The sequence below is a fragment of the Sitodiplosis mosellana genome, unplaced genomic scaffold, assembly GCF_009176505.1.
Source record: "Sitodiplosis mosellana isolate CC-2019 unplaced genomic scaffold, AAFC_SMos_1.0 Smas_scaffold_5, whole genome shotgun sequence".
Lineage (NCBI taxonomy): Eukaryota > Metazoa > Arthropoda > Insecta > Diptera > Cecidomyiidae > Sitodiplosis > Sitodiplosis mosellana.
The window spans coordinates 5,642,015-5,655,494 of record NW_022595248.1 but is presented as its reverse complement, the minus strand read 5'-3'; the positions used below and the strand labels follow the sequence as shown (position 1 = coordinate 5,655,494).

The 13,480-nt window shown below is 38.4% G+C and overlaps 1 protein-coding gene across 1 annotated transcript in view; it reads right to left on the bottom strand.

Moving 5' to 3' along the window:
• The window catches only part of LOC129566899 (uncharacterized), a 60,163-nt gene extending 57,617 nt beyond the window's left edge, over positions 1–2,546 (bottom strand). Inside the window, exon 1 of the mRNA XM_055443282.1 lies at positions 2,242–2,546. Within this exon, the coding sequence (XP_055299257.1) occupies positions 2,242–2,364 (123 nt within the window). The 5' untranslated portion in view covers positions 2,365–2,546. The remainder of the gene's footprint in view (positions 1–2,241) is intronic.
• Between the last annotated feature and the right edge of the window lie 10,934 nt (positions 2,547–13,480).

The window sequence follows — 13,480 nt, the reverse complement described above, 5'->3', positions numbered from 1 at the left end:
AAAATTTGAAGATCTCCTTTACAGGAGTTGTTGTTCGTTTGAATTGAGTTTCATTACATTCGTCGTTCATAAAATGGTGTCCTGTGTGTTGTTGATTCATGAATGTGCTGTGTGCCAAATGATATGGATATTTGGTACTTGGCGCTCAAGTGCAACACCATTTTTCATGGAAAGCAATCTATGCAATTCCGTTTCTTCTCTCTCTCTCTCTCTCTCTCTCTTTCTCTATGCTCGCCTGACACCGTGATTTCCACCGGGGAATCATGACGACAAACAGCCTGTTTGAAATAGGACCGGTTAAAATATTCCGAGAAGAAAAACAAATTAAACCATTTACAAGTGAATGAACGATTTTACTTTTACTTTCAATTCGCCATAAATTGTCGAATGAGTCTTTTTTTAAATGTGTCTTCATGCAAAACTTGGCCCAAAATAAGAAACTTTTTTTTTTCTCATCAAACAATCAAAAGTTGTTGTCTTGCACGTTGTTTTTCCCTTTTGCATCACTTTTTCTGCTCTCTTCAATGTGATAAGATTTATTACTCTGAAAGAAAAAATCGTAAAAATTGGCTGATAAAAACGAAATTGACTTCAGGCAAAATTTTGCATCTCTCGTTTACATAAGTAAAAACATTTTTTCTTTGGTTTCGATGAAAATGGATTACAACGTTTATAAATCCGTCTCTCGAATGTAATTTACGGTTGTTGTTCATATATAGCTTCGACTTCCCCTTTGGTCGTCGTCGTTGTCGATCGACGATTCGATGTATCCACAAATGTTGTTGCTTAAGTCACTGAAAAATGTGGCTCAAGGGTGCATTTAATCGGTTCTCGATCAATCGAAAAAGAATATGTCAGCATATTAAACGAACCGTGTCCATTCTCGACCCGCCGCACGGATGAATAAATTGGCAAACCTGCAGCAAAAAAAGCAGGAGAAGTAAATGTGCCGCGCTGCTACCTAGTGTATGGCCACCACCGCAAAATTCTGTGGAAAATCCGGTATTCAAAGAAATTTTCAAAACATACATAACACACAGCGAACAGCCAACAACTGCAAATCACATGGATTTACAAAAGCTAAGTTTTGCCACAAAACGGATGCTATAAAATCGATTTGTAATATTTCAAATGAAGTGACACATTGAGTGCGTTATAAATTATTGGCGTTTCAGTCATGCAAACGAAAAGTTCACAACAACAACAACAACAGCAGCAGCTAACCAATTCTAAGCGATGCATGCGGTTCATCGAAGTTCGAAGCAACTCGTTCACTCTTTGGCTCTGTATGTGTTCAAATAAATCGAAACATTTTCTCATCGATATGCACTATTTCAAGTTGAGCACAATTTTCAAAGCCGTTGATTTTGTGTCATTGTGCGAAACTTCGCTTCACCAAGTGACTGAATCGTCAACATTAATTCGCTTGACAACAATCAGCATACACATAAATCAGATTGAAGCGCATATACACACAAGGACACACACACACTGTATGTCGGTTTTGTGGAGAGAGTGTATATTTCGACATGTACGGTGGTCGCACACTTGTGGTAAAATCGGACTTCGACACGATTATGTTTACCACGTAGGCACTTGTCCACTGTCCATTATATGATTAGGAAATGAAATTCATTGTGCTAAAATAAACATTTTCCGTCATTTTGATTGCCACACTGCTACGCACTCACCCATTGATTCATTCAGCTAAGCTCAGCCCAAATGCAATTACAGCGGCGGATTCGGCCGAGATATGTATTATACCGTGCCATTCCGTGCCTCGTGCACCAAATGCATTAGCATTGTTTGTCATATAAACAATTTACGTGTATTATGAAATGTTGTCCGTCGTGTTGAAGCATCGATACCATCAGTTCCAGCCTTTCTGATCATGAAAATAGTAAACAATACAGCGGCACCTGGGGACTATATGCAACATTTCATACTTGCAACGTTTGAATTACACAGACGCACTTACACAGACGCATACTTGTTACAGCAAACTATGTGCATGATTCTCTATTTCTCCAATCAGTCGCCAGGTGCCGTCGTAAATTAATTCCGGTGTAACTAAAGTGAACTTGAAGAACTGTTCCTTTATCTCTTTGTTTTAATTTCAGCGATATTCGTTGTAAGATTTCACAATGAATTTCATTACTCAGTCTCCGTGAGTGGGAGAGTGAGCGAGAAATTTTACTGGCCAATGGGAATGGTGTAATTTGAATCCTCTATGCAACTTACCTTGAATGGATCACATGATGTTGAACTTGTTATATAAGTTGAGGTTCTTCTGCCAACAATCGAACGGCACCCAATGGAGCTGCTTCGACGGCCAGAAGTGCGATCTTGTGGTACGGGCAGCATATTGTTTTCTCTTATTCTTTTTCGCTTCTCTCTCTTTCTCTTCCTCGGTGTATTGCGTTGTTTGCTGGGTGGTGATGCTGATACAAAACAACCAGTCCGGGAAGGAGGCCGAGTGATTTAAAATCAATATGGAGAACAGCTGGATATTTATCTACAGATATTCGAAGCGCTCGCCAAACAAACAGCCCAACATCGCCTATTATCTTTCGATCATGCAATCAGTGGGACTGTCGCGTATCATGGGAAATTTGCCATTGGATTTAATATGGCTTAAAAATTAATTTAATTTTAATCACAGGCGCCAGCTGTGTGAATTTAAATTTCAAGTTTTCGCCAGCGGCCGAAAGAGAGACAGTGTGGCGAAAATCCCTCAATGCAATGTGAACGGAGCGCGTACGGCACACGCGTTCGATGGGATGTATACGCCCGTGATAAATATAAACTGTCGACACAGTGACGACCTGCAAAGACACAGATTAAAAGGCAAATTAATTGAACAATCTGAACATCGAATGCTTTCGATATATGTAGACACAATTTAAAATTGGAAACGAAACTGGAATTGCTGCGGATAAAATACGATGAATTTACAATTCGCATCGTTGAGTGTTGTTGATCTTATACGGGCTGTGTCGGCTTCGCTATTCTCTTCCTCTCTCTCTCTCCCTCCCTCTGACTCAAACCGAGCAAATGGTTACACAAACAGAAACACAAAAAAGACAACGACTCTGACAATACAAATGGCAAACAGCAGGAGTAGCAACGTACTGACGAAAGTCGATTGATTTACAAATGAAATGTCAAATGTGCACGTTCATTTCATGTCTCTTCTACTTGTTCTTCTTCAGTTACGATTTTCTAAACGAAATTCTTTGCCGATTTCAGAGAATCGAACAGAGCGTTGCCTGCAAAAGTGAGTGATGAGACAGAGACACAAGACAAATTCATTTCTTTTGTTATCGTAATAGTTTTTTTCTCTCTTCTTCTTTTGCTTTCTTTATCTTGTTTCTCTCATTCGCTTATCCCTATTGAATATGCTTTGGGATGGCGAGAACGCTTTTTGTGACTTACTGCTGTTTTTCCTCTCCTCCCATTCTCTCCCTCTCTTTCGATTCTCGTCTTTTTATGTGCATTATTTATGCTGCTACATCTGTTTACATTTCGGATTCCTTTTGATTTTTCAATTTTTCATGTTTACTCAAAGTCTATCCCTGTCTCTCTCTCTCTCTTTTTCACTCACTTTCTTACTCTCGTTGCCACCATTTCCATTGTGTATGCAGTACATTTGGTGATGCCATGCAAAGCGTCAGTCATCTGGAAATGCCTTCGATTTCCTTTAATTGAATACATACATCCAGAAATTGTCAACACACGACAACCAAAGTGTTTACATTCAAGCACGGAAAGCATCAGCATCAATTTAATGGTAAAAGCAAAAAAAGAAGCAGAAAAAGCGCTGCTTTTTGTATGCCACACTGTGAGACGCTTTCACATTGAAATCGACCAAGCAATCTTCGGTCGGATATTTACATTCAATAACTTAAGCGTTGCTCTCTTTTTCAGTTAAGACATAAAAGCATTCTGAGAAGTACCGTTTCCATTCGCAATGCTTTTTTTGTTGTTGTGTGTTGTTGTTTCTATTCAAAGTGCTTCTCTCGATTCGTACAACAGCAGCAGCACAAATTGCATATGAAACTAATGAAACTAACAACTTGCATATTTAAAGATTAACCACCACAGAACTGTCCCGATTTCACTGCGGTGAAGCACATGAACAATGTTCCTTCCAGCAGTACAAGCAAATAATACATGTTTCTGGACGCATTTTGGATTTTCTCATTTCAAAAATTTTGATTTGCTTCGGGGGACAAACAAATCGAATAACACTTGACATACACACAGGGCTAAAGACATTCCAATCATTTGTAATAAACTTCGAATTTGACAGATTTTCGCTCTCAGCCAACATAACATAAAACTACTGAATTGATTTAATTTGGTGTGAGATGGAAAGAGCTTCGAGGTGTTCAAAGAAAGGGAAATATGTTTACTCGGTTTGGCAGAAAGTTTTGCCACAATCAATTGAAAGCGCACAGCACTGTGTAACACAAAGTCGACTTTTCGAGGCTGGAGACTAGGGAATATATTGGCGTAATGTGTGGCTTTGGTGACGTTGAGCTTGTTTACTTTTGTTTGAAAAATGCGCGCACATTCGGGATGTTTATGGTGCAAATGGTTCCATAATTATTTTTGTGTTATTCCCTCAATCCCGCCTCTTCTCCATGTGCCTTTTACCAGAGTTATTTTATTCGACATTGATTATGCAATACCTTTTCGTGATTTTCTACTTGTCACACACCGACCAGAATTTCAAATCATCGCCGGGTTTTGATTCGATTTCAGTTTTCAGGCCAAAGTATAAGGCAAAAAATGAGCTTTTTCTCCTATAGAAACACTTTTTCTTAGTGGAGCATAACCTGTGTATGGTGCTTCCGTTACGCATAACTAAGGACAGCCTAAATCAAAGATTGGTGTGCGCCACACATTCCAAACTAAATCAGTTCTCTCGTACACGAAAACACTTTCTTATCTCGCCGAACTGTTATGAAAGCAAAGCAAAACGCGCGCAGAATGAAAGGAGCGAAAGCGTATAGAAAATAGGCTGGCATTGTCAAAGATGACACCACACAACGATGTCATCATGCATACATAAGTTTTCCGGATGCGAGCACGGGAAGCATTCTGTCTATTGATTTTCAATTACATTGCTTGTCTTTCGATTTGTTTACTTGAACACGGCTCCCAATATATCCACCAATTTTCTCCAGTGAAAACAGACTTTTTTCTCCAAATTTTACACACAATACATCCCTTTTCCATGTTCACACTGGCCGTGAATTGAAAGAAAACGCTAAGGGAATATCACACTCCTGAATCTTGTGAGATATTTGAGATATTTGAAATAAACATCAATTGTATGACATATTTTCGAATATTTCGAATAAATGAATCAGATTTTTGTGGATTTTGGAGATATTTGAGATTTTTTGCATTAAATCCGAATAAATGCATTTAAATATCATTCATAATCACAAAAATCCACAATATTCCGCCGTATTCACAAATATCCACCATATTTCATACGACAGATTCTTAGAGATAAATTGGATTTTTTTGAAATATTTGAAATAATTCAAGCGTGATATTCCCCTAGAGAAAACACATCGGAGTGTGCAAGTTTTGGCGTATGTGTCTATTTGTTTTCAATTTGGTACAAATTTTTGTTTGGCTTTTTCCAGCCGAATGCACTGGAGCAACGACAGAAAGAAGAAAAAAACGACAACAACAACATCAAATTCACTGTCTTGTACAACTTTTCGACGCAATTCAATAAAATGGACCGAATTCCGATTCAAAGCTCCACAAGTTTTTGATTGAGTCTTATTTATTCTGTTGCCGCACACAGCGCTGTAATGAAGTGAAGGTGAACAATCGAAATGAATTCACACATGTGTGTGATGAGAGGGGGTTTGGGTTGTCCGCTGTTTATTGTGTTATAGCATTGAGTGAATTGCGATGTCAAAGGCAATGGTATGTGACTTGCAAACTTAGTCGTCGGAAATAGATCGGTAAAAAAGAATGTTTGGAATATGACTGTCAGTCCAATGTATGGATATAAAAATTCTTTCCTATTGTCCTGCCATTGTGGCCATTGGAATGGATGTCACTCGGAGCATATTACATGCAACAACTACCATCACAACCACCATACATTGGCATCCGAAATGTTCAGGACCTCTTTGCACAACAATATACTCATTTATAGTAAGCGCGCGCCCATTCAATAAGATAGCCTGAGTGCCTCATTATTATCACTGGCAGTGACGTGCACGTTATTACACTGAGGCACAATCATTCGACTGGATCAATCCAAGGGAGAGTAGAAAATTTACTCACAATCTTACTACGGCTACGGCTGTGTATTGCATTCATGAATCGTTCCATAGATCCGCTAAAAGTGTCCGCTTCTTTATGACTTCCTTCACAACATTACTTAATGGAACATAGCTTACATTGCACAATCCTTGCGGTAATTTCATGCCGCTTTCATTTGTATGTGGTTTCAGAAACTTCTATCTCAAATTCTCTTTCAACGGAATGCGCCTTTTCCCCACTCGTTGCTTCATCCTGCATGGAATTCAAATTGCAATCGATTCGAATATCCACAGCATTCTTACACAACATTCTTGTGTAACAGAATTGTTTCTATGTACCACAGAATGCTTGTTTCTTTGGAAAATACAGTTAACTTTTTTTTGGAAATATTGCAAATTTCATAGAAATTCACGATAGCTACCAGAATTTGTCAGAAAGTGTCGATCAACTTTCATTCCATTTTCACCAAGAAAGTTCAGCATTCGAATTGAATGGAAGAAGACTTCTGTTCAAGAAAACAAATTCAATGAGAAAACAAAGAGCTTGAGACTCGATTAAATATGATCTATACGGTTTGATAGAAATGAAAATGCTTGGATTGAAATGGCGTGGGAAAATCTGTTTCTTATGCAATGACGTCAAAATCGAAGACTCACACATACTCATAAAATACAAAATAAAAATCTTGCAAAGAGCATTAATCGAAAATCAAAATGAATACACCATTACATAGTGAATCGCATCCTGGAAAATACATTAACGCATTGAATTGTGTCTTTTTCAACGCATAAAATAAACATAAAATAAGGCACTTGCATATTTCGATGCTATTATTTTCACTCGATGTGTGCAACTGTGCGTCTTTGTCTGTGAGTGCCAAAATTGGAATTGGTTTGCGAACGGTGCAAGGGAAATTGAAATTCCTATTAAGCTATTAAAGTTGACAAAGTTGCACACAATGGATAATAATGGTATGAAACGCAACAGCACCACCAAAAGTTGAAAATAGATCAAACATACGTTTTCGGATGGTTTAGCATCACAGCATTTCCTATGCAGCGGATATATCCGAGCATATCGACGACGCAAGTCACTGTATAAGTGGCGTGCGTCAATGCGCACAGCTACATCGACTACACACCAGTCACTCCACATGCTCGTCGTTTTGTCTAATCTGAGAGTACTAAGTTTCCGTGAGTGATACGCAAGATGGCAGCACCTTAAATGGCGTTTTTATACACAAAGTAGATACTTGAGTGTAAATTATGTTAGTGACGTATCAAAATGAAGGTTTAAAAAAAATACATTGTCAATATAGAGCGTGTGGTTTGACTGCTACACACAAGCCATCCGAAAACGTATGTTTGAAATAGATGAAGAAGAACGATAAGCGAATCGCTTGCCGGTATAAAAGTGACAAAGTTAAGTCATTCAATTGTATTTAATGGCTTTTGGTGCCACTGCTACTGCTGCATCATCATGAGCCGAACCGAAAATTTGCCACATGCTCATACACTACAAACCAAATTAAAGAGGAATTTTTCCAATCAAATCGAACGAATAACGATTGGGAATCGGACGATGTGTGTCTCTCTGTGTGTATTCTAAGCAATCTATTGTTGTACGGTGTTGTGGTTGCTATTGTTCGATAGCCACAATAGCAAAATCCAACATTATAATTGAGTTAAAATTACTTTGAATTGAATTTCCGCAGTCGAAAGTCTCGATCGCATTTGGCCCCACAGACCGGTGTAAATGTTTGTCAAATACATTGCATCGTATTGTATTCGAATGGCTTTGTGTGATCTTCAGTACGACAATTACAATTTTTGGTAAATTGGCGGCAGTCCACAGTCGTTCGGATGTTTGAACCGCGGTTTGAATTTCAAATATGTGCTATTTCTCTTACTATCCACTCTCGGTCTATCCGTTTTTTTTTTCTCAATTTTGCTTACTCAAACTTCCGCTTTATGGTTCGTTCAAAATTCGCTGACAACAATCGATGCATTTAGAAGTTTGGAGCGAAAGAGAATGAAAGAGGGAGAGGACATACAAATACGACGCTTCGATTGAATTCAAAGCTCGCAATACATTTCACTCTTTAATTGTCCCGAGTTCTAGTTCACGAAGAAAAGCACATAATTCGAATTTTAGCTCGAAGTCCGAAAATCTCACCGCACGAATCGAATCCACATTGGAATATACTATAGCATAGTATAGCAAATGGTGGAACAGAGTACAGCAAAAAAAGGGAGAGAGAAAGTCGTGATTGCTTTTGCTCGATATTACATTGTATTAGGGAATTTTATTCGCCCAAAATATTTGATCTGACAGCCAGAGTGTGTGTGTGCATTAACGGCAAACGAAGCGAAAGCAGGACACCGCTTTTCGGTTTGGTTTGGCTTGGTTCGATTATATTGAAATCGCATCCTACAAATGAAAATGTGAAAACACACTTGAATTGCTTATGGGTTCCGTTTGTGGCTGGTTAGACGGATAAAAAAAAGTACCCGATGGTTATAAAACTTCTGAAATAGATAATAGAAAAAGTTGTTTCTAAAATCCGACAGCTGAGAACACTTTTTTGTTTGTTGGTCGGTGTGTACGTGCTATTTTTTTTGCTTCGTTTTTGCCTTCGAGTTGTGACGGCCGTTTGGTCGTGGTTGCACCATTGGCGCAATCGTCATTTCAAACTTGGAAAAATTCCTCATGAGTTGCTACGCTTGATTTATTTTTGCGTGAGGCTTTAATTTGATTGTATTTTGCAATGCGCGCGCACCAATCAAATTGAATTACACTCTCGACGATTAGTAATCAATGCCGCGGACGGAACTTTGGTCTTCGTCTTGGTGCGGGAAATTCCAGCAATGATTTCATCATATCACTTTAGCGAATTTCGTTCGATCCATAAATGTGGATTAGTGCTCGTAATTCCGAAAGATTCGATTAAGTTTTCTAATCGAAGTTTAAAACCAAACAAATCACACGACCGATTGAATATAATGCAGTAACTTTTTCGATAATCTTTCCATTTCATTCTTTGTGCTTCTTCTTTCGCCATCAAATCAGAATCGTATTACAGGGTTTTCGATACAGTCGAATGTGTGTCAACGCAAGCGGATTCATGTAAAACCATTACCGAAATGCTCTACCAACAAATCCAAATACATTTGTTTCAGTCACATGTTTTATTCATTCTTATTTATTTCCCTACGCCCACCAATCCAATTCCTGCGGTGAATGGATTGCGATTATTAACACCACCCACCCAGTCCATTGCAACGTGAAGTATGCGCTGTTGAAAGTATGTACAGAATTTCATAATTAATTTTGTATCTATGAAGCCTTCGTATATAGATATATATATATATTCGAAAAACCAAGGTCGCTTTCTTCGTATACAAATACATTGGAAAGATTTGACGTCAGATGCCAAGACGCCTCTACGCGTGGAATGCTCAAAGCTGTCATCATACACATATTGAACACGAACATTGTCGTTTACACAATCGCACTCACACAAATGAACGCATCGATAGTGCCCGCTCAATATATGTACGATGAGTGTTTTTAGTGTCGCTCGCCTAGAGTGCGGCGTGTCGTTTTTCTTCGTTTATTAAGCGATCTTGAAAATACCATCGGTATTGCTACGCCGATGGATGCATGAAATTCCGAAGCAAGCGCGCTGTTGACAAGTCAGAAAATAATTAAAATAATAAGCAAAGTCAGTACACATTGTGTTTTATGAACAATTTATGTCACCTGTGTGAATGCGACGGACGAGCCGTGTGCACTTAACAGCAGCAGCAGCAGCAGCAGCAGCAGCATCAACAGCAGCAACAGATGCCGTCTCGTTACAATTTGGCATATGATAAACCGTAAAGGTTGATGGTTGTGGTGAATCCAGTGAGACACTGACAGTCTGTGCCAGTTCTGCCAGTTTGATGTTGTGAATATTTGTCGATGGTCTGTGTCATATTTGGAAAATGGCTTGAGAAGCACTTAGCGCGCGCCCAGCAGCCAGCTAGCAACTCTCGAGTGCGGGACATATGAAACATGAAAAATTACCTCAAAATCGCTTTTATTTGCGTGCATAACGAATTTATGTAAATCCGACTGGGGGATTAGACGGCTTTGTGTATGTGTGGTGAGGTCGTGTGTATCGACCAAAAACGAGAGGCAAAAAATCCCCGTAACAATACATCTTTCTCTTAGCCATTTCCCGAGTGGTACATGTCACTCAGCCGATGCTCATTTCGATGTTTCGTAGAGATAAAAAAAGGAAGGAATGGCTGAGAGAGTGGAGAAAAAGGTGTGAAAGAATGCTAAAGCTTTTCTCTTCCAGACAAATTATGAATGAAAAACCATGGCGTAGATGTTGTTTGCCATTAAATTCGAAATCAGGTTCCAGTAAGTGAATTATTTATTCAATCGCACAGCGTCGTCGTCATTGAAAGGATGCTTTGCATACACAGGTCGAGTAACACTTGAAACTAAACCTTTCAATATAAATCCATCTTTGATTCTACGCATTATGCTGCTACTGCGAAAAGATCATTAAAAGCACTGCACTGGGACTGTTCTTTTCCTTCGAACAAAACAATTTTTCTCTCTTCTCGTATCCACACGAAGAGGTGAAAGTGACCAAAGTTACAATAGACTCGTTCACAGTTTGTTTTTTTTTCTGTTTGTTTGTTCATGAATTCAACCTAATCAAATATTTATGGGGAAAATCACATTTCGACCTATGCTCGTCGACTTCTTGTTTTTTTTTCCATTCACCCTACTTGAGCACTTAGATTTCACATCTTGTTTCGTCTATAACCTATTCTCCTTCAGCACCTTTTGACCGTTGTATTATATAACGAGGAAAAAATTTAATGAGGCAAATAAACTACACTTGTTCCAGAAATGTCGAACTTTTTCCGCTGTGAACCACTGAACCGTGAGAGTTGAGTACTCATTGAGAACAACACTTGTAATTGTAATAGCACATTTTGTTGTAAGAAATATACAAAATCTACCATTTTTGAGATAGAAAGAGAGAGAGAGAGAGAGAGAGAGAGAGAGAGAGAGAGAAAGAGGGAGAAAAAATACAATATTTTTCTTCACTCTCTTGAAAATGAAAATTTACTCGTCCATTTACAGCGTGAAAATAAATTACGATGATAAATTCGTCGACTGTGGATTATTTTTCAAGTGATTTCCATTTCCATGTTTTTTTCTCTCCATTTCTGGGTAATGATTACACGGGAATTACATGTAATTTCCAGACTTGAATAAAAATGTGCTCATATTTCACAGTGTGAATCATTTTGTGCGCCTATAACAAATTTTTCATCGGCCGGTTGGAAATGAAATGTGTCATCTCGGTGTCCTAATTTTTGACAATCAACAAAATTTAATGTTATCATTTTTTATATTGTTTGGCATTGATCCGTGCAACGATCGCCATCATGCTATATTCATTTTCTCTTGGTCCTCCGCTTTCAATAAACAAATGTTTAAAGCAAGGGAGAGAGTGAGCGTTGCGAACTTTTGGGTCGCTTACAAGCACAGATAACTCATCCGAGAAGAAACATTGAACGGGACGAAGCGATGCACAAAGAATAAAAACCGCGTGCCGATGAAAAGAAAGCACAGGACTGAAAAGGATAAAATGACGGGGAACAACAATAGAAATAGATTTGCTGATACAGCGCTTAATATTTCATTTTTCGTATCAACAAAACGGATGGCAATGCGAGAAAATGGAATAAAAGAGTGAAAAACTGTCCGGATACTGTGTTGTTTGTAACCAACAAATACAGACAAGCTACAGGAGAGAGGCATAAGCGGAAAGAAACTGAAAAGAAGAGGATTTGAAACGTATTGAAAATACTTTGAGAAAATGGAATAATTTCTCTGATTTTCGATATACGGTTGTAGGAAGGGAAGTTTTGTCCACCATACTACGTCGTTTTGCTGCCTTTTTTAAAATTAGATCGGTGCCATTAGAGAAAAAACACTGAATAGTAATGAGAATATATTATGCAGAGATATTGTTCTTTGTTGCATGATCATCATTAGATGTTTAATAGTTCCGACATTCTCTGGCTGTCATTATTACCAATTTCATGGTCTGTGTGTGCTTGTGCTATTTGCATTATGCTCACGGTTTGCTTTATCACTTGGCGATTATTCCTTTCTATACACTCTCTATTTGGGTTGGGATCATCAAAGTTTATGCGATGGGCTAAAATAATCAAGTTAACGTAATAAGACGACAAATATAATGATACTTACCACAGTGAGGGCGTGACACAAATAACCGTAGGAATACGTTCACCGATTCTGATTCTGCTACGAAGCACTGCCTCCTTCCGTTGCTGAATTAGCTGCGATATTGATTTGAATACACAAATAGCGAAACTTTATTAAATTCCATTGTTTTCTTTGGGTTAAATGGGAGATTTTAAAACTATTTACACGAGTCTTTAACATTCATTTAGAACTGTATATACATAGCAGCTGGTGTACAACTGAAACTGGTCGTGAGCACAAGGAGCATGTTTAGCAGATTGAGAATGGAAGAAGAACCCTCAAGTATCCCGAATGGATGAAAGCAAACATTCTACGGAAACAAGCAGTGAAAGCGCATTAAATCATTTTCAATCAGAACTGTTGCTTTATCCATAATAATCAAATCGGAAAAATTGGAGCGCGCGCGATGCATAAATGACGGGAGAGAAAGAAATAAAGAGGGAATGGACAGAGAGAGAGACACAACCTTTATGAAGAAAAAAAAAAGGATAATGAGCAAAGAAAACGGTAAAATGAATGAATCATTTAAAGCAGAGATAAAACATAATGGCAAAACAACAAAATTGTTCGCGCGCGCGTGCGGTATGGAAACGGAGCGCAGAGTAATGATGAGCATGCCATACGACCACTCAGTGATTGGTTTTCATTTCGAAAATCCTTTCAACTTATGAAAAACTACATAATTTAAGAAGTTTTTCTGGGTCAATTCACATTTTGCATGCAGTCAACGTTGCGATATATACGTACCGTAATGAAAATTCCACAACCAATACACACAGCTGAAAGGGCGAATTAGAAAGTGAACCTCTGAGCTGTCTGTGTGTGTATGTGTTGTTGTCACCGTTCGCTCCGGAATCAAGTTTCTTTCGGTTCAATT